This window comes from Amblyraja radiata, chromosome 34, assembly GCF_010909765.2.
Source record: "Amblyraja radiata isolate CabotCenter1 chromosome 34, sAmbRad1.1.pri, whole genome shotgun sequence".
NCBI classification, from domain to species: Eukaryota; Metazoa; Chordata; class Chondrichthyes; order Rajiformes; family Rajidae; genus Amblyraja; species Amblyraja radiata.
The window spans coordinates 10,761,493-10,783,484 of NC_045989.1; the positions used below are offsets into that span (position 1 = coordinate 10,761,493).

The 21,992-nt window shown below is 40.0% G+C and overlaps 1 protein-coding gene across 3 annotated transcripts in view; it reads right to left on the reverse strand.

The window, feature by feature from the left end:
- The window catches only part of iqch (IQ motif containing H), a 115,217-nt gene that overhangs the window by 72,868 nt on the left and 20,357 nt on the right, over nt 1-21,992 (reverse strand). For all 3 annotated transcript variants that reach the window (XM_033050028.1, XM_033050029.1, XM_033050030.1), the window contains 6 exons: nt 18,864-18,984; nt 17,955-18,092; nt 15,556-15,770; nt 5,818-6,369; nt 5,097-5,163; nt 4,315-4,398 (listed from right to left, as the gene is read on the reverse strand). In XM_033050028.1, the coding sequence (XP_032905919.1) occupies nt 4,315-4,398; nt 5,097-5,163; nt 5,818-6,369; nt 15,556-15,770; nt 17,955-18,092; nt 18,864-18,984 (1,177 nt within the window). The remainder of the gene's footprint in view (nt 1-4,314; nt 4,399-5,096; nt 5,164-5,817; nt 6,370-15,555; nt 15,771-17,954; nt 18,093-18,863; nt 18,985-21,992) is intronic.

Below are 21,992 nucleotides of genomic sequence, written 5' to 3' on the forward strand. Positions count from 1 at the left end.
CCAACCAAACAAGAAAATAATTGAACCACATAGCAAATGTTCAGTCAAAGATTGACCAAATAATTGGTCAAACAGGTGGATGTTAAGTAATATTTTAAAGGGGGAAGAAAAGGTGGTGAGGCAGAGAAGTTCTAGGATAGAAACCAGATCTTATGCCAGTACATTTAAAATTCAGGGTTTAACAGAATACTAGGATCAAAGGCATACAGTAACGTCTAGGAATTTAGGGTAGTTGATTAAGAGAGAGGAACAGGCAAGACCAGGAATGAGATTTGAGACGGTAAGAAAGAGAAAGTGAAGGAGAGAAAGCATGGCAGTGATGGTAAAGTCGGTTTTTGCATGAGTTAGGATTCAGCAGCTGTTTAGATAGCCTAAATTACAGAAAGGTGACTGGTCAAAGAGTTTTAGAATAAGCATGGTTGAGGGTTTCCCCAGCACAGTTGTGCTAAGATGGAATCTGGTGGTGTTATGGCGACAGAGGAGTTGGATAATGATAAAAAGAATGAAAAATAGCCAGTCCTAGTGATGAGCATGGAAACTGTAGAGACAAAGTTTGTGATGTTGGCCACAGGCAATGGCTTTGATCTTTCCATTATTTAATTGAAGGAAGTTTGTGATCACTGGATATAAAAGAAGCATTCTCAAAATTTAGACAGTGGACAAGTGATGTGGTCATGAAATAACACTGAATATTGTCATGTCTGAAGAAGGGTTTTGGCCCGAAATGTTGCCTTTTTCCTTCGCTCCATAGATGCTGCTGCACCCGCTGAGTTTCTCCAGCTTTTTTGTGTACCTTCTGAATATTATCAGTCTGCATGTTAAAATGTATCCTACATTTTCAGATATTGCTGCCAGTTACCAGCAATTGTGCATGGGAAATGAGAGGAGCCCCCAAGCATATATTCTTGGAAGTTACCAGAGTTTAACAATACGAGTGTGAGAACAGAATTCGATATTGGTGACTACCTGTCTACAAGTAGATTCATGTAAGAAATGCTTGTCCTTCTTACAGTTGGGAGTTCTGGCAATGAACAGAGTATGACACTTGGTCTCATGTTAAATGTTTTTATCAAATTTAAAATTCTAATTTATCAATGTTCTATAGATTCTGGATCAGTTCCTTTGGATTGGAGGGTAGCTAATGTTATCCCACTTTTCAAGAAAGGAGTTGGAGAGGAAGCAGGGAATTATAGACCAATTAGCCTAACATTGGTGGTGGGGAAAATGCTGGAGTCGATTATCAAAGATGTAATAGGGGCCTATTTGGATAGCAGCATGGATTTACGAAGGGTTCAAGTTCAAGTTACATTTATTGTCACATGCACCAATTGGTACAGTGAGATTCGAGGTACTATACAGCCGTATGAATGAAAATAAAGAACACAATACACGACAGAGTTTAACATAAACATCCCCACACAGCGGAATCAATGTTCCCACTGTGAGGGAAGGCAATAAAGTTCAGTCATCTTCCTCATTGTTCACCCATGGTCGATGCTTGACAAATCATGCTTGACAAACCTTCTGGAATTCTTTGAGGATGTAACAAGTAAAATGGACAAGTGAGAGCCAGTGGATGTAGTGTACCTGGACTTCAAGAAAGCCTTTGATAAGGTCCCACACAGGAGATTAGTGGGCAAAATTAAAGTACATGGTATTGGGGGTAGGTTATTGACATGGATAGAAAATTGGTTGGCAGACAGGAAACAAAGAGTAGGGATTAACGGGTCACTTTCAGAATGGCAGGCAGTGACTAGTGGGGTACCGCAATGCTCGGTGCTGGGACCGCAGCTATTTACAATATACATTAATGATTTAATTGAAGGAATTAAAAGTAACATTAGCAAATTTGCAGATGACACAAAGCTGGTTGGCAGTGTGAACTGTGAAGAGGATGCAATGAGGATGCAGAGTAACTTGGACAGGTTGGGTAAGTGGGCAGATGCATAGCAGGTGCAGTATAATGTGGATAAATGTGAGGTTATTCACTTTGGAGGCAAAAACAGGAAGGCAGATTATTACCTGAATAGTGTCAGGTTAGGAAAATGGGAAGTACCACGAGACCTGGGTGTCCTTGTTATCAGTCACTGAAAGTAGGCATGCAGGTACAGCAGGCAGTGAAGAAAGCTAATGGCATGTTGGCCTTCATAACGAGAGGAGATGAGTATAGGAGCAAAGTGGTCCTTCTGCAGTTGTACAGGGCCCATGTGAGACCACACCTGGAGTATTGTGTGCAGTTTTGGTCTTCTAATTTGAGGAAGGACATTCTTGCTATTGAGGGAGTGCAGCATAGGTTCACGAGGTTAATTCCCGGGATGGCGGGACTGTCATGATGAAAGAATGGAGCAACTGGGCTTGTATTCACTAGAATTCAGAAGAATGAGAGGGGATCTTATAGAAACATAAAATTATTAAGGGATTGGACAGGGTAGTTTCAGGATTTTCACCCCCGATGTTGGAGGAGTCCTGAACCAGGGACCACAATTTAAGAATAAGGGGGAGGCCATTTAGAACTGAGACTAGACTAAGAGGGACCTGTTGGGTCCCTGTCACAGGGGAGGCCTGATACCCCCATGTAACCCGTTCCCCCAACGCAATATTGTACCACTCACACATAGCCTCCAACTGCGCAGGTGCGGCTCATTTCCCCTCATCCCCAGCACTCTCGCCACCCTCCTCTTCACCCTCCTTCTTTCCCCATTCCTCACTCCCTCTCCCCAACCCTCACTCCCTCTCCTCTACCCTCACTCCCTCCCTCCATAACTCATCTCCCCTCCCCATCCCTTCCTATCCCTCTATCCCCCACCCCTCACCTCCCCATCCCCCCCACTATCCCTCCTCACATCCCCCACTCCCCCCTCCTCTCCCTCTATTCCCCCTCCTCCCCCACTCTCCCTCCTCCCTCTTCTTTCTCCCTCCTTCTACCCTCCCCAATCCCTCCCTCACCTCTCCCCTACCCTCAGTCACTCCCTCCCTCCTATCCCCCCCCTCCTCTCCCTCTATCCCCCCCCCTCCTCTCCCTCTATCCCCCTCCTCCCCCATTCTCCCTCCTCACCTCCCCCACTCGCCTCCCCGGGATCTTGAGGTAGCCACTCCTCTGACCGGAGGTTGCCTTGACCAGAGGCCGCGCTGGGCAGAGGTGGGCGCCGACAGTGACTGACAGTGGATGCAGCCAATCAGTGCGGTGATAGTGCAGGAAGGGGCCTCGCCGTCCCGGCGGTGACTGACAGGAGATGAGACCAATCTGCGCTTGTGCAGTTTTTTATGATTTTTAAACCTTAATAACTTAAAATATACTACTGATCGGAACAAAACTTGTTGCACTTGCAGCACAGTTGAATGGTGAGTAAGGTGGCGAAATATCGTAGTGTTATCGTGTGCTGTTTTTGTGCAAATGTAAAAACAATGCAAACCGGAAAATAACAAGATGAGAGTTTTAGTTATATAATAGATAGATAGATGAGGAAAAACTTTTTCACACAGAGAGTGATGAAATTGTGGAATTCTCTGCCTCGGGAGGCAGTGGAGGCCGATTCACTGGATGCATTCAAAAGAGAGTTAGATAGAGCTCTTAGCGCTAGCGGAATCAAGGGGTATGGGGAGAAGGCTACTGATTGTGGATGATCAGCCATGATCACATTGAATGGCGGTGCTAGGTCGAAGGGCCTAATGGCCTACTCCTGCATCTATTGTCTATGTATCTATGTATATTAACTAAATTAATTTCATATTAGAAAGATTATCATGGATATATCTGCAGCTGTGCGGAATGGTGTGCCACATACCAATTCAGAAACACACAAACAAAGTGAAAGAGTCCATTAAGAACATTTCTCTATAGTCTCTGCCTTTTGCCAATTTTCCACATTAACTACATTATTATAGTTTACAACAATATTTAACAATCATAATCACATGACGATACAACCACTTGCACGTGCGTGAAGCATCAACTGAACTGGGACATCAAATTTTTTTTTAAACTGCTCTGAACACAAAATTTACAGGATCTGCACCCAAAATATTAACCTGTTTTTAGTCTCAGATGTTGATGGATTTTCTGTCCGTTTCTTATCGTTATGCTGTATCTATTTCCAGATTTCAGCAATTTTTCATCCCTTGGGAAAGTTGAAGTTTACAGATCTCTTTGCTGTGACATTAACAAAGCATATCAAAGTGCAGACAACAACACTGCTTAGTCGGAGGAAGGCCCAGGGAGTGGGGGAGTCACAGCAGTAATGTTACCTTGTCCTTGAGCGTACCAGTAATTAGTCAAAACTACCTTTATGAACACTGGGCAATGACTGCACTCACCCTTGATCTCACATAACCTTCCCATCTGTAGATTCTGCTGAGTATCTATATCAGGCACTGTAGATCGCAGCCATCGAGCATACCCTCGGAAATAAAAAAAACTGGCATAAAAATAGGCAATGATGTTTGTTCAATCTAAACACTCTTTATTCCCCAAATTAATAAAATGTAATTAATTTGCTGGGCTTCTGCTAATTTACTCCAAGCAGCAGATTATTTAAACACAGAGCCCACTATTCAGCTTCTTAATTATTTAGCACGGCACAGCATTCCTTTTGTCAGCATTAGAACCCCCTTGCCTTAAGTGCAAATAAAGATTCCCATCTGACAGTAATTAGAACTAAATAATTCCAGACAATGTAGCTTATCATTTTGACTGCACATTTGATTAAGCCCAACATATAGCAAGATTCCCCATTTATTGATTTAACACGACAACAAGCGTGAGCCCAGACTCTCGTATCATTAAAGACAGATAGAAAGCATTATCTGCTATTTCAGCATAGCCCTTCAGCTTCCATTTCATACAAATGAAAGTGAATTACAGCAAATCACCTCTCATCCGAACAGGGCTGGCGTAATGACTTTATTTGCTTAATCCTGAAATTAAATGCTGTTTTGAGCAAGGCCGTGTGTTATTACTCTCATCATCTGAAGAACATCTTCCTACCGAGACCAATTTGAAACAAAACAAGGGGGCTTCCTGAACTCAATCAAGGACCTGTAATGTGGTGGGTAATAGAGGTTGTGGATGAATCTGCAGGCAAAAAAAAGTGCAATACCTAATGATGGGATGTGGATAATAGTTCTCCTGGAGGCCTTGATGCAATTCCAGTTGGCTGCCAGATGCTAGGAATCAAGAAGAGCATTGATCAGTGACAGAAGCTGTAATAGATTCATCAAGTTAAACTTCAGCTGCTCCACTTTAGTCAGTCAGACCAAGCCAGGCATAAATTATATTAATTGATTTAATTACATACTTAAAACATCTTCCCCAATTAATTTAATTAGCACTACATGATGCACTAGTAGTATTCCAAGCAGAGAGATTGTAGAGTGTGCTTTGCTTAATTAATGGAATATGAATTAAAAAGAAACTAAACATAAGTGAAGTAAGCATTAATTAACACACTTGTCTGCAAAAAGTAAATACAGTACTATAAAGTACTGAGTGTGCTGTAGTTGGAGAATGAGCATTTTAAACAAATTCAGAATGCTCTTTGTTGACTGCAGGTGGGAAACTTTTAAGATTGATTTTCCCGACAATGTAAACGTACAGAGCAAAAGTGGTGAAAAGACAGAGTCATTCATTTTTTCAGGCAGAAAAAAAAAAAATATCAGTGACAGACTTTGCAGCCTCAACGGCTGCATCTCTGATGATGGATGAAATATGATTCACAGACAAGAGCATAGAAAGGCAATGTGGGAACAGCTTTACAGGAGCACTCAGGCAGAGATATTTGGAGAGTGAGGGCTGGCAGAACAGCTGGCAGCTCCACACACCTTGGCCCTGCTGCGAAAATTCTCCAGGTGTCTCTGACGTGACTGCTTTAGGGTCTTCTTCACCCGGGACATTTGAGCATGCATGAGCCAGGAGATGGCAATAACACCTGCTGCCCACTTCTGGCGAAGGGATGCGAGGTACTTGGTCCTGCCTAGGTACTGCCTCCAGATAGCTTGGATTTTTGTGGCTGCTATTACCATGCCATCTGGCCCCTTGTACTGCTGGCCTGGACGCATGACAATGTCTTCTACCAAGTCTTTATTTTTCAATGCAGGAAGCAGTTGCTCCCAGGTGGGCTGTGAATCAAGATCAAAGATAACTGAAATCTTTGCCAACTTCTCGCCTTCTACTATGGCAACTGGCACATCATATTTTCTTAGCTTCATCGCAAGATATTCCAGGAAGGTAAAGATGTGTCTCCAGTATAACTGGTACCGTTGTTTGAAAGCCTGGAAATCTGGAGCCGTGTAATCTATTGTGCCGCTGAAAATGGTAACGTAGTAAGCTCGTGGAAATTTATGAGGTTGGTGAAGCGGCACCACTTGAAACTCCTGTAAGAAGAAATGTTGCAATCACTTCCAGATATGAACTCTGTGGTGGAATTATCACCAAAGTAAACTATTACATTATCATATACCATAAACCCGTCAAATTTTCCATTGATTAATCGAATCTGTTCACCATCACACAGATAGTTTGTAACCAAATCAGCTTAAAAAAAACTAAACAATTTAAAATAAAGTTGGTTGGAGATGAATGGTGTTAATTTGTGCAGTGAACATAAAACAGGGCAACAAAAGAACAGGCCCTTCTGCCCACAATGTCTATGCCGTACAGGATGCCCAGACCATCATTTATCTACCTGCACATAACCCATATCACTCCATTCCCTACATATCCATGTGCATATCCATATGTCTTTTAATGTATCAACTTAAACCCACCACCCACCAGCACAAACAAGACACCCACCACCCACTCTGTAAAACACTTGTCCCAGATATCTCCTTTCAACCTTTCCCCTCTCACAATCCACAAAAAGACGTGAATGGCAGATCCATGTCCCCACATCAATTATCTGCTTTTCTGGTCATGTGTCAGGATTTCGAGTTGGACAAAATTGCACTTGAATTATTGTATTACTGCAGATTCCCTTTATGTTTTAATTTGTGTTTATTCCCTTTTCTCAGTGAACACAGGTAGGTAATGCCCCTTCTGAAATAAGTACTATTTGTGTCCATCTTGTTCAGGGTGTTGGTGTAGGTTACAAAAGAATAAACATTATTTTACTTGATGGACTTGGGAAAGATTAAGTGATTGCGCGAAAAAAGAGAGACAAGAAGATGACAGATTGAAATGCATGACAAACAATGTCCTCTAAGTCTCTGGTTTCAAATCTGGTTCAAGCTCACTGGCTGTAAGTTATCTCCCTGTTGTGTGCAAAGAGAAAGCTAGGTATGGTGCTACGACGAGATCTAGACTCCAGAGGCTGAGATAAAAATAAAGAACTCTGGAAATGCTTAGAAGATCAGTTAGCATGTATGGAGAGAAAGAAAGAATAAATATTCTAGACTGATGGCCTCTATTTATTTCTCTACACACAATGCCTGACCTGCTGAGTATTTAGAACATTCTGCTTTTATTCCAGATATCCAGCATCTGCAGGTTTTTGAATCCAGAGGTTAAATGATTTACTCTTTTAATGCAATGCTTTAAAGAAGCATTAAGCTGCCCACCATTGGGAGATCACAATGGCTGAGGTGAGAAATTGACACTGATGCAATAAGATTATTTTACAATGGACTGGATTGGAGTGAGCTTTGTTCTATGATCCATGAAGTTGCTGTATCAAAATGATTTTTTTAAAGACTGGTGACAAATTGGATGAAATTCACTATTTACTGATGAACAAAAATTTCCCTTTCTTCCCTGCTGTTAATGACTTGCTAGCAAAATTGCAATTTCAAACTTACACGTTTCAAAGTCAAACATTGGCATTCATGAGTCATCGGTTAAAAAAAGATAACAGACCTTTTCTCATTAATGGATTCTACCAAAGCAAACAACTGTTCCAATTCCTCATCACTGCAATCTTTCACGTTGATAAGCACAATGATTATCAGCAGTATACCTGCATTTATAAATATATTTGGGAATCGCAAAATTATGGTGGAAAAGATAAACCATATCCATCATTTGCCACTTTGAATGTGATCTTGATATCAAGATGATTTTTTAGCATTAAAAATTAATATCCAGTGGTTTATCAGAAAGGTATTGAAATGATACAAAATGACAAATTATACAAAAGATGGTTGGCGGCGCGACCAACGTCGCAGCGGCCTCTGCAGTCCGTCTGTCTTTTTTTTATTTTATTGTCCTGTTGAGGGTATAGTTTGTGGTGGGTTTTTGACTGTGTATGTGTGGGGGGCGGGGGGTGGGTGGGGGAAACTTTTAGATCTCTTCCCTGGATGGGGACCCGACCTTTTCCCTGTCGGGTCTCCGTTGCCGTTGGGGCCTAGCACCGTGAAGCGGCCTCCAACCGGAACGACAGCTCAAGTCACGGAGCCTGCGGGGCTGCAGACCTACCATCGTGGATCTGGCCAGCTTCGGAGCGTGGAGAGCTGCGGTGGCGCGCTGCTGCGATCCGACTCCAGTGGATGGTGACACCGGGAGCTCGCGGGTCCCCGGTGGGTGACCGCTTTGCGGGGCACCGGCAACGGCGACTTCTCCTGCTCGAATTGCGGGGTTGAGAGTGACCTGGAGCGGGGCCTTACATCGCCCAGCGCGGCTTTAAATGGCCGCGGACTTGCTAGCGCCCGCCGGGGGCTCCAACATCAAGACCCGGGGCAGGGCCTTACATTGCCCGGCGCGGCTTTAAGCGGCTGTGGGACTTGCTAGCGCCCGCCGGGGGCTTTGACTTTGACTTCGGGAGAGGAATGGAGAGCAGAGGAGAGACAAGACTTTGCCTTCCATCACAGTGAGGAGGAGATTCACTGTGATGGATGTTTGTGTGAATTGTGTTGGTGTGTGTCTTGGTTCTTTTCTTGTATGACTGCAGAAACCAAATTTCGTTTGAACTTCATGTGAGGTTCAAATGACAAATAAACGGTATTGTATATTGTATTGTATCATAGAAAATGCAACTTTACCCAAATATACTGGTGGAATAAACCCCCAATAATTGGTAGCCAAGCAATTGGGCTTCTCCCAGATCTCCTCGTTTTAACCCGAGTGCGTGCTATATTGATTACGTACATCAAACCTCTGCCAATTGTACTCCCTTCCACTCTAATATCCATCACTCTTCCCGCAATACACTTTACAGTGTATAATTCATATTATATAGCAGTCTAGAGAAGGGTCTTGACCCGAAACATCACCTATTCCTTTTCTCCAGAGATGCTGTCTGACCTGCTGAATTACTCCAGCTTTTTGTGTCTATCTTTGATTTAAACCAGCATTTACAGTTCTTTCCTGCAAAAAATTCTGCAAACATTGATTGCCTTTTTTTTACCCGTTTACTTTCGATAAGTGGGATTGTAAAATGTCGATCAGGCATGAACAATGAATAGAATAATAGGAAACTGCAGATTTATTCCAAAGATAGACACAAATACCTGGACTAACCTGGAGTAACTCACCGGGTCAGGCAGCATCTCTGGAAAAAAAGTAATGGCGAAGTTTTGGGATTTGGGTCGGGAGCTTTGTTCAGTCCCGAGTCAAAACCCAAAATGTTATCTATCCATTTTCCTCAGAGATGCTGCCTGACTTGCTGAGTTACTCCAGCATTTTGTGTCTTTCTATGAACAAGAATGGTTCCCAACCAAGTCACCATGAAGTACAAAGAAACCCTGCTTTCTACATGGCCGCTGAGCTGTTTGCAAATGCAACTCTGGATCCATGCCTTTCTTTTCTATTCATATGAGGAAACCAATGCACATCCTCACTTAGTGTTTGATGTAAAATTAAGAAATCACTGTCTGGAAGATAGGAAGAGGATCAGGCCATTTAGCATCTTTAGTGTGTTCCATTAGTATCATAGTCAGACAGCACAGAAACAGGTCCTTCACTCATAATGTTTACCAGCATTTGGTCCATAGCCTGCTCTTCGACAAAGCTGCAGTGTTTGCAAATGCTATCTACACAGCATCAGTAACGATGTGAATTTCAACTTTTTAAGCAGTATTTAGTTAGAATTTATTCCAAAATTAATTGCATTGTGAAGGCCATGTCAGCATATTCTGCAGAAGAACAAGTCTTTTTGACAGTACTAATCCTATTTTTAAAAAATGCTGAAGATGCTAAGCCTTGTTAAATGATGTGTAACTGTATTTTTGATGCCATACTGTGCTAATTACTGTTGTGCAACCTCTCTGTTCCTGAAAAAAATTAATTATGCAAATCATTGTATCACAATAATGGTTTAAAAATTCTATGATTTTAAATTGTTTTACGGTAAATGATAGTTCACCTTCTTAATTCCATGACCCAATCTTTATTTTAACTTCAGAAAACTACTAAAAAGTAAATTATAATCTGAGCTTTTTACTTCATGGTTTGCCGTTTCAAATTCTTCAACTGGGCTTGCCAACTTTATGACTAAGGATACCAAAGATTCAAAGTCACTTATGAAATATAAATGCTGTGCATCTCACTAAATTCTTGTGGTATGATTTTCTTGAGATAATGAGTGCTGTTCCTTTGCTACAAAATATGAGGCAACAAGAAGAATATTAAAAAAATATTTATATGAGAAGAATAATTGATTGATTTGTGCGTATAGTGACATTGAGAAAGTGTTTGCCCTTCTTTCAGGATATTTAATTTGCAGTGGCAAAATCCCAATAAGCACCTTGGTTTAATAAAAACGGAAGATGCAGGGATACTCAGCAAGTCGGGCAACAATTGTTGATAGAAACAGAGTTAACATTTCAGGTCGATAACCATTCCGCATCCTGTTAAATATCCGCAGCACTTTCAGATTTTTAGCATTTGCAGCATTTGATTTTTTTTACCTTTTCAGTAACTTGATTTTATGACTCATGAAGAATTATTTGGGAAAGTTTTGTATTATATTGTTTCTGAATGAATTGGAAATTGTCTACTGATTTTGGAGACAAGTTTAATGTTGGTGAATGACACAAGCCTTGTTAGGTTAGTTTCTCCATGTTCTGCAATTAATATGGTTGAATGACAATGTCACAACCAATGCTAATATTACTCTGAGAGTTGCCTTGAGGAAGATGGGGCAGTGACTACCTATGGCAAATCAAGCTCCTGTGTGATATTTCATCTAACGTCTGGTGAATACACTATCTGAAAAGGCAGGAGAAGCAGATTCACTAAAACTTGAAAACAATTGGATAAATACTTGAAAGGAAGCAATTACAAAATATGGGTAAACCAAGAAGTGGGATTCACTTAATAAATTCAGCAAAAGGGGTGAATAACTTACTTTTGCTGAAAAGTTCACCGTCCTCAGATTTTGTGGTGCAAAAATGGATTACACAGTCCATGCACTATACCATGACAAAATGTAACCACAAATAAATTATGGTAGTAAAGTCATAATTGATAACATGACAGCTATTGGCTTTCCAACTTCCCGTAATTTTGAATTGTGATATTCCAGGAATCACCATTCAATTGTAGAATTTGCATTAAGTAATTTGAAAGTGCTCTCTAAACATACAACATTCTGAAATCATGCTTCCTTAATGTGCTTTCAATCACCCATGCCATCAACCCCCCACTTGTATCTTTCTTGTAAACGTTTCTAAAAACCTTCCTACTTATTGATTTACAGTAAACTTTCTCCACAGTGCAAAGTATATAGTAAATTTAAAAAAAAAGTTTCAAATGCAATGATTAAATCTAGCTTATAGGTCTAAGGTTTGTTTGACTATGTTTTTTTAGCCTTAGAGCAAAGTTTTATAAGGGCAGAAATAATGATGTTGGTATAATTACATATCTTTTCCTTTAAATAATAATAACCATTTTACTGTTTTACTTATGGTTACTATGTGCTAGAGAGCAGGAAACTGAAACATCAACTCCTTCAATTAGTAATTAATTTTTAAACATCACTCACAGTATGCTTTATAAAGTACAAGGAAAACCCATTAAACCCATTAGTCAGCAATTCACTAGTTAATATGATGATATATTTCACATGAGAAAGCCTTCTATGTCGATGGAAGACACTTCTCCCTTGCACTACTCCAGTTAAGGATCACTTTGACAATAAGAACACCTATGTCAGGATGACCACAGTTTAGCCTTTAACGCTATAATACCGAATAAACTAATCTCTCCAAGCCTGGATCATGGCCCTAGGGGCTTCTGGATTTCCTGACTGGCAGACATCAGTCAATTAATATTGGTCAGAACATTTCCTCCACCCTGACCTCAATACTGGTGCTCCTCAGAGTTGTGTACTCTGCTCCCTGCTCTACTCCCTGTGCACCCATGATTGTACATCAATCTTTAAGTTCACTGATGATACTGCAGTTTTTGGTGGGATCAATGACAATGATGAGACAATGTACAGGAAAGAGATTGGCAACTGTGTCATAGTTGTAGAACAATTACCTGGCCCTTAACTCCAGCAAATGAACGAGTTGGCTATCGACCTGGGAAAGCGGGGGTGGGGGGTTGGATGAGGCAGGGTGGTGAACACAACCATGCCCTCACCAATTGAGTTGCTGTAGAGATGATCAACAGCTTCAAGTTCCATGGCATCTGTATCACCAGCAACCTAACCTAGTTCCCTTCACATTGATGTGATGATCAATAATACACATCAGCGTATTTACTGTCTTAGATGTCTGAGATTCGGACATGCCTATGAGCAGGCACGGAAATCACTCTCAAAACATGGGAAGGACACACGCGAGGCTTCTGCCGTGGGCCCTGTGGACGGTAACATCGGGAGCTGACCTGGTTGGTCACCAACTCCGAACTCCAGCAACAGCAGCTTCGTCCGCCCCGAATCGTTGGGCTTCAATCGACCCGTTCGCGGGGGCTTCAACATCGGGAGCCTCGATCGCCTCGACGAAGCAATTTGACCGTGACCTGCCACGCCAGGCGATGATAAGCCCTGCGAACGGGCCGATTCAAGATCCTCCAGGATGTCTCCCTCGTCCAATCACTCGCTCTATCCTCAGTCCCACCCCCCTACGTCCGCCTCTGACTGACACCTCCTTCCTCCAATGATCGCGCTGAATCATCATGGATCCCCCCCCCACACTGCCTGCTGACTGACGTCCCTCTCTTCCAATCGGCGCCTGTCCCCCCCTGTCCCCCCCCCCCCCCCCCTGTCCCCCCCTGTCCCCCCCCCCCCCCCCCCGGGATTTCCAACCCGGCCTATGAGGAGTTTCTTGAACTTCCTCAAATGCATTTGCAGTGTTCTGACAGGATGCATCTAAGCTTTGAAAGGTAATTTCTGTGCTCCTGGTCTCAACCTGCAGAGAGTGGTGCACATAGCCCAGTCCATCGCAGGCTTGCCACTTCCTCCCATCCAGTCTATCTTAATAATGCATTGCATCAGGAAGATTGGAAGTATTGTCAAGGATGACTGCCACCTTGGCCATTCCCTTTTCTCTCTTCTACCTTCTGGGAGAATATATAGGAGCTTGAAAACCCAGCTGTCTATACTTCTTTACACCTCCCTCCACCCCCCCACCCCCACCTGCTGTCAGACTCCTGAACCAATCACATCTTTCACACTTCATTCCTGGAGGTGCTGCCACACACTCTTCCCCAAAACTCTAGGTCATGTGATTATTCTGTTGTTGCACTTTATTATTTTTTCACACTATTTCAGTTTCATCTATGGACAAGGAACTTTGTTGCACCCTTCTCTATATGATAATAAACTAATCTAACTAGTCTCATCTCATCCACATGAATAAGAGGCAATTTATTAAATGACTCAAATGTGTTCTCCACACACAAAAAAGGTGTTCTTTCACATCACTATCAACGTAGCATGCCATATATCAACTATAACTAATACTTTATACCAAATTGCATTCACAGCTTTTGGAGGCATAAGAGCTTTTTCTAGAAACACACAACATAAAATAGTTTTGTCTTCCTCTGATTCTTACATCAGTTCACACTTTATTCATCCTCTCAAGACCTTGGCAAAATAGACCAGCAACAGAGCACTAGAAATAGTAAATTTGGAGGCAATAATATTAATGAATCAAGTGAACATTTAAATGTTGTGATCCATACATTGATCTGTGTAGCATTATGCATTGTTCTCAGCACTAACCATCATATGATAAACTTTTTTCTTTGAAGTGTAGAAAATGTTTATGACCATTACTGTATGGAATTGTGCCAGACATTTAACAGTCACAAACAACCCATGCATATGAATCAACCTTCACATCAGATGCATATCAAATCATTGGCAGGGAATTAATCTATGTTGATCTAGTAATAGTTGTCACAGGGCACTGCTGGAGGAACCAGCTTTTAGTAATGTGATATTGATACTTTGGACTGGATTCAACTTGGGTAATCTGAAATGCCTACCTTCTCATCTTTCGCTGCACTTTCTTCACTACTCACTGAGGTATCAACTGATCTCATCCCCTGATCCCCTCCATTCTCTGACCCCCAGATTCAATATGGTTTGATCAGTCTCCAACTACTCACCCAACTAAATCCTGGATCCAGCATTGATCCATGGCATGCAAAAGAAAATGAGCATTGACTATATTTGCAGCAACAAACCAATGATCCTGAAGAGCATCTTTTGTGGTATACATCCATTTCTAGGCTGATCTGTCTTATAGTCAATGATTTGATCTAAATGCTACAGAAAACTGTAATAATATTGGTAAGAAACATTCACGTGCATGACTATAATTCAATCTCAGGGTTCTCATGATTGCATGTACTGAAATACATCAGTTGCTTATGCCAGATGTTGTCATCACAATATTACTGAGTCTGAAGAAGGCTTTCGACCTGAAACGTTGCCTATTTCCTTCGCTCCATAGATGCTGCCTCACCTGCTGAGTTTCTCCAGCATTTTTGTCTACCCACAGTATTACTCTACATGGATTGACCACACAATGCTTTCCTCCAATCCCATTTCATCTCCCTGACCATTATTACTGAAACGTCTCCTAAATAAGGTAATTCACTCAAGGTCAACTGATTATTTTAAAGAAAACCTTGGAGCTTTATATGATGGGAAGAGAAATTGTAGTTTACATGGTGCTGCAACATTTTCATGATAGTGGAGCGTGATAGCAAGCAAAGAAGTCCATAAGAAGTGGTCAAAGATTATAGATAATCTCTATAATTGGAATGGTTTACATAGGCTGAAAGGCTTTTCCTTGTTCACATTCCTGTATTCGAATGATCTAATTGAGGACTATGGCATGTAAACAGAATCCCAGGGGAAATTACAAAACTATGTGTTATATGTTTGCATGAACTGACAATCTTTTTGTCACAGTCACCCACTTCTGCTCAGTAATGCAATTTTATTCACAAAGGCGAACAATTTCTTTCACCTGATTAATCAAAACCATTTTCTTAAGTTTCAATCAATGTTAACCCAATATCCTGCAAAGCGCCCTTTACAGTCGACAGGAAGGCTCATGGTAAGGATCCCTACCCTAGGATATTGAAGTACAATGTGGTGTCTTGATTGTGATCAACACTGCAAAGACACTTTTAAACTATCTTATTATTCTACCTTTTCATACCTTTGGCTCATGAAAGTCGTATGGCACTATTTCTTTATCAAGCAGACGTTGAGCTGCATTGTAGTCCTTCATTGACGATGTGGTCATGACGGAAGGTGCAGGAGTAACAGTGCCCCTGTTGAGTGGTGGTTTGGAAGCCAACCTGTCTAGAGGTTTCGGTTCTTCAGGACCGGACTCACTAATCACTATGTAGTATGATTTTTGAGGGTAAGAACCTGGAAACCAGTAACAGCAATTTCATTTTAGAAGATTTTATATTATTTATACTGATTACAAACAATAATTTAAAAGTAAAAAACATTTTGGCAAATTTTCTGATCATAAGCGGGACCTTGTTTCAGCCAGACATGTGATTCTGTAACATTTCACTAAGGTTAGGATTTTAATAAGGGGGGGTGTGTGTGTGTGTGTGTGTGTGTGTGTGTGTGTGTGTGTGTGTGTGTGTTAAAATGTTAACATATTCCAGTAGAGATTTATCCTGTGAAATCAAACATTGCATTATTTCTCAAGTTATTTATGAAAATGTTCAAAAATCTCTAAAAACTGTGAAAAAAACAACTGTCTTTCGCCTATTCCCTGTGCTTAGCCCTGCTCGCAACATTGTTGCTATCCAAGTACACTGAGATCTGCTAGCTAGCAAGTGCAAATGCATTTATTTTTGAAGATGCTATTGGGAATTTTTTTTCAACTCTAGTGCTGGGGAAGGCTCATGAGCTATGATCTTTGCTGAGGAGTGCTCGAATCTTACCTTCGGCAATGGGTTGAGTTGGAGGACCACGCCTCCCGTGGAGCAGGGGGAGCAGACTTGGTCTAGTGTTAGTATAATTTTGAAGTTTGCAAATTTTATTTATATTATAAAACTTCAGACACATATATCGAGCTGAAGTAAGGCCCTTGAATTTTAAATCTTGAAAAACTTACGCTAATGATGGTATCGCGTGCATTGTTAATTTTAATTGCTCCACCATTTAGAGGTCATACTTAGCTGCGTTGGCACTAAACTATAATTCCTTCCCTAAATCTTTCTAGATTTCTATGTCTATCTCCTCCTCATCTCTCTTGGTCCACCCACAATGTATGTGGCTCAAGGTCAAACCTTGATTGATAACATCCATGTCATGCCTTGCAACATTTTATTCTCTCATGGCATCCCTGATAGCCTTATGGATTATACTTGGCCTTCTTGTACAAAAAGGGGCATCCCTCTTGTCCAAGCATCGGATCAGGATTTTAGCAGAGAGTCAATCTCCCTGTTTATCTGGTTTCTGGTTAGGATTGACCCTAATTATCTTTCACAGAACGCAGTCGTCAATCTTCTTGATTAGTCGGGTGACAACTGCATTTAATTTAGTACCACTGGCAGTCTGCTCCATGCAGGTTGCCAATGGTATTTACCTGTAAAACAGTGTCTACATTTGCAAAAAAAGTAATTGTTCACGAAGCTGTTTGCCAGAAATCCTGTAACTACAGGAAAAAGTACTTTTAATAGTTCATGAAATTACATGATTTCAGATTCTAATTATTGAGACTCTATTTTCCTCTGAGAGTTGTTTAAGGGGAAGGTTGAAAGAGTAAACATTCTCAATCCTTATCCTGTGGTACAATGACTCAGGTTAGCATTGCCACCAGCCACACTGAAACCAAAGCCCAAAGGAATACAGTGCACCAGTAAACTAGTTTTTTTTTTAACATCACTACCCAATTAATTTTTAATGTATAGCCTAAACAGAATAGTTACAAAGACCTATTGGATGATGATTTATACCTTACTTGTGACACTGACCTTAACTCATCCATGACTTTCCCTCTCATGAGCCAGGTTACTTATAGGACATGCATCATATTTTGCAGTTCCTCATAATGTAGCCACTGTTTACTGCTGCAAAATGCTATATCATACCAATGAATTGTGCACTACATATCATCTATATTCCTGCATTTCTTTACATTCTTTCTTTGCCTAACAACTAATGTCAATAAAATTATGTTCTTTTTAATAAGAAGAATGATTTCAACAAAGGCAGCTTCCTTTCAATACTTTGCTTGTGGTTTCTATGTGCGTGAACCCAGACAGTGAATCTTGACAGTTCAACACAGCTGGATATTACAAATCAGGCAAACAGTTTTCTTCCATCGTACATGTATACATACATACACACTTACACATATGTATATAAAATCACTTAGGGGAGGGAATTTAGAAACAGTCAGGAGTAATCCAGAGGCCCCAAAGTTAACATTATGGTCTCAAATGTTTTTGTGAACAAGAGCAATTAACTCTGCATCAACTCAAATGGCACCTCGGACTTTAAAAACCGTGCAATGGTTCTAGTTGTACACCATACATATTTTAGTTTAACTTTAGATGAAAAAACGAAGATTATTATTTATTTTTTTACCATATATTTCTGGAGGTGGCTTTTTGTATTTCTCTTGGCAGTCATGCATAATAGCCAGTTTGTGTTGGATAGGAGATGGGGCAAGGGTCAACTCAGATCCTTGAGGAATGAGACCACGTTCTGTCAAACTGAGAATACCTAGAAGGGAAGAAAATATTATTGAAGATAAGTGCGAATATTGCAGGATGACTCTATTAGAAAACAGTATGTTGTAGATGTAGTGAATTGGATAGTGCTGTGAAGTAGATTCTGGGCCTCACCTCCTTAATATAGGTACAGGTCAATCCAGATTAATTGGCCTGAATTTGAACATGGCCTGTTCAAGATGCTAAGGTGTAATTAAAATGATTCCACCAGTAGCTGGTAAAAGGCCACACGTCCAATTAATGAGGAATGGGGGCCAGGCTTTTCTGGCAGGGTGAAGAGGGTCAAAACATAAACGACAACATTCTTCAATGCTTAACAGTTCATCACAAAATAATGGTTCTTCAAAAGCGCAATAAAAAAGCTTATAAAATCACATTACGTAGCTATCCTAAGTTTCCTCATTGTATTTAGGCCAACTTTTCAGAAGATCGTAAATCACTCAATCTTGGTTTGGAAAGAACAAGCTCAGAAACTGATGCCAAGTACACATTATAAGGATGGGTTTTTGAGCCATAATGTGAGGGAACTGGGACAGGATTAGGACAGCAAATGTGCCAGCTTGGAAGAGGGCATAATTATGTTTGAGCCCTGCTCTAGGGGACTCAATTGTTGCTATTGCATATCATACTACTAAAGAAGGCTGAATGAACCACACTAAGAATTGCTAGGTCCACTGAACTGTCTGCTGGTGGATGTGCACCAATGACAGAGTCCTCCAGCTCCACCTCAGACCTGGCCATAACATCCTGCAACATTACTCACCTTTTCTTGCATCTTTTTCAGACACAAATGGAGGAAGGAGAGATGGATCTTGACGATGGGCTGGAGGCAAAACAGCGATTGGGGAAATTGTCGTGCCTTTAGCAAGTTTTTGTGAAGGTATCTGTGGGAAAGAAAGTATGAATTATTAATTTTTCCATTTTATGAGATAGTAACTAAACTTTTTAAATAAAATTTCATGTGAATATTACCCACAAATCAGCCAAAAATCATTAGCTCATTTGGAAGGCTTTCTATTTGTAATTGCTAATAATGTGAAAATACACATAATATTTTTAGTTTCTTCAGTTCAACTCTGGCCACTCCAATAATGAGATATGCACCCCATCAGAATGATAACTATGTACATGATAGCTTTATATTAATGAAGCTCAGACATATCCAAGAATCACCCATGTACACTATTGCTCTTTCGCACCTTTCTGTTTATGGTCTGCCTGTTTAGAAGATAATGAAAGAGCCATAATGTATTTTACTCTTGCTTTCTTCTTGGTACACAATACAAATAAGGTAAGGAAGGGTGTGTTATTATGAGGTGCAGTTATATTAGTACGCACATGGAAAATGTAATGGAATGAAATTAGAATGATCGGTCTTATCGGTTCAGCTTTCTTTTAATTTACTTGAACATGGCAACTGCTGATTTAAAATATTTCATTTAACAGGTACAGAAAAATGAACCACTCTCTGCAATAATCCTTTGCAGTACAGGAGGATATAGTTGTCCAGTTCTGTGGGTATGACGTTGGAGATGACAATGCATATTATAAAAAGATTACCAGTAAACATCAAGACACATGTACCTAATTAAACTTTTTGAGTAGAGACTGTACCCCATCCTCTATTTCAAGCACTTTTAACACCATACAGATCTTAGAAATGTTGCTCAGGATTTTGAATGAAAAGTATTATTTTGAAATATAGTGACTCATAATATGCAAGAAAAATGAGCAATCACAGCAAATCTGTAAAATAAATGATTGCTGCATATGTCTGCCACCTTTTTCTCTGGAGACTGGAAAAAAATTAAACACCGAGTAAGAAATAACAATGCTTCAAAATAGAGGACAATACCATAGGGGACAAATATGGACACTAGAATTCAAATCAGCAAACAGTTACCATTTCATTACTCATTTGCAGGAATTGTGACTGGCTTGATGATGTGGCATAAATTGTCGACAGAATATTCTTGATGCAGAACTTTATTGAAATTTCAGGTGCTGTTGTGTGAAAAAATTTTTTAAAGCAGAGATAGCATAAAGCGAATGAGAGTGAAAAAAAAAAGAAGATATGTGCTGGCTGTTATTGTTGAAAATGTCAGTTCCAGGCAGAAGTCCAGCTTGCACCAGTCAGAAAGTATGGACCTATCTTATTGTAATTCATAGCTGGACCTCTGTCGTGCCCACAGACAGCTGTAAACCAACAGCCCATAGCATCCCAATCAGGCACCATGATACCTAAGAATGCTGAAACATACTAGAACACTATTACTGCATCCATGCAGCACGTTTCTTTTGCACCCTGCGTGGCTGAATGACAGACTTGTCTTATATTCCAGATGACAAGCGCTGGATAAAAACTTAAACAAATGGTGACCTTTAGAAAGATTAATTTGTTTACCAACAAATGTTCTTCTGTCATAAAAGATGGGGTGACCTTCACTTCCCAATGCCTGGTTGAGAGTATACTGATTGTAGTCATCTGTTCCTTAGCTCTGTCTTGGCAACTATCTCCAATTTTTGTTATGACACTGTATTAATTTGTGTATTTCTTGTAAAGATTTTCTGAATGCAATTGTTGAATTACTGTAGTGCAACCAAAATCTAATGGATTAGACATATGCCAAGTCTCGTACAAGATAAAGAATCTATAAATATTGACTGTAATTTTTATTATGAAATACCAAAAATTAAAATGTATAGAGCTAAGATATATTTATGTACAATGGCTACTGGTAAATAATAATACAAGCATTTGTATTTGGGCATATATTAATAGTTCTCTTCAGATGGCGATTTTACTATTCAATACCATTTTTCATCGCTTCATTTTAAATGCATACTAAGACTTTTAGTACAAGCATCTCAAAAAAAACTAAATATATTCTGGACAGTTAGAGTGAAATTGCTGAATAATGTCTGCTTATAGACCAGTCAAATGTTTTTAATGGAGTTTAAATAGTCATAGAACAAGGGAAATTGCAGCTCTACAAATCACAACTTTTAAATGTGATAAAAAGGAACTGCAGACACCAGTTTATAACCAAAGGTAGACACAAAATCTTTCCCAACCTTTAAAGTTGCTCTTTAAGATAAGGGTGTGTGTGAAAAATAAATAATTCTTAAGTGAAAAGACTTCAATCATCCTGTTGTAAAATTTTACCAATTTGGCCACTTCAAACAATTTATCAATTCCGATTGAACCACTAGCATTACAATAACTACTGAATAGGATATAAACAGTGCAGAAGTCAAACAAGAGGCAACAATATCAGGATAAAAACTCTCACTGTTCCAGTTTTGTTAAGCTTCCCTAATAAAGTATTATTTTACTGCACATTATTGCTTGCATCAGTCTCTGAGGCTGCTTAACAATCGTCTGCCTACTAATGTCATGGTTTGTTTTTTGCAGAGCACCACTAGCCAAGCTTCAGGTAATATTGTACATTGGGGAACATTTTCCTTTCTTTCCTCAAAGAGTGCATAATTATATTTTTGGTGGTGTTTAATAATCAAAATTGTGCATGTCCTGATTTTACTGTGACTGAATTTGCGCAACATGAATTTGCTAATGGGAACAACAAGAAAAAAGTATCAATTACGATATACCTGTAATAATCTCATTTCACATTTCTCAAGCAGCTGATGAGCTACTTATCTAGTATAAAAGTTAAAAACCCAGTTAGTCAGGCTGTGCATTAATAATATTCATTCACAAAAAATATTTACAAATGATTACACAAAATATTTCCTAAATTGGGTTTAATAATTTAGACATACACTGAGGTCATGTTGTTTTGCTTACATGACAACTGAAATCTGAATCAGCCTTTTAAATATTGTCAGGCTGAAACAAAGTGAGATCATGTTTCAGATTAGCACAATTGTG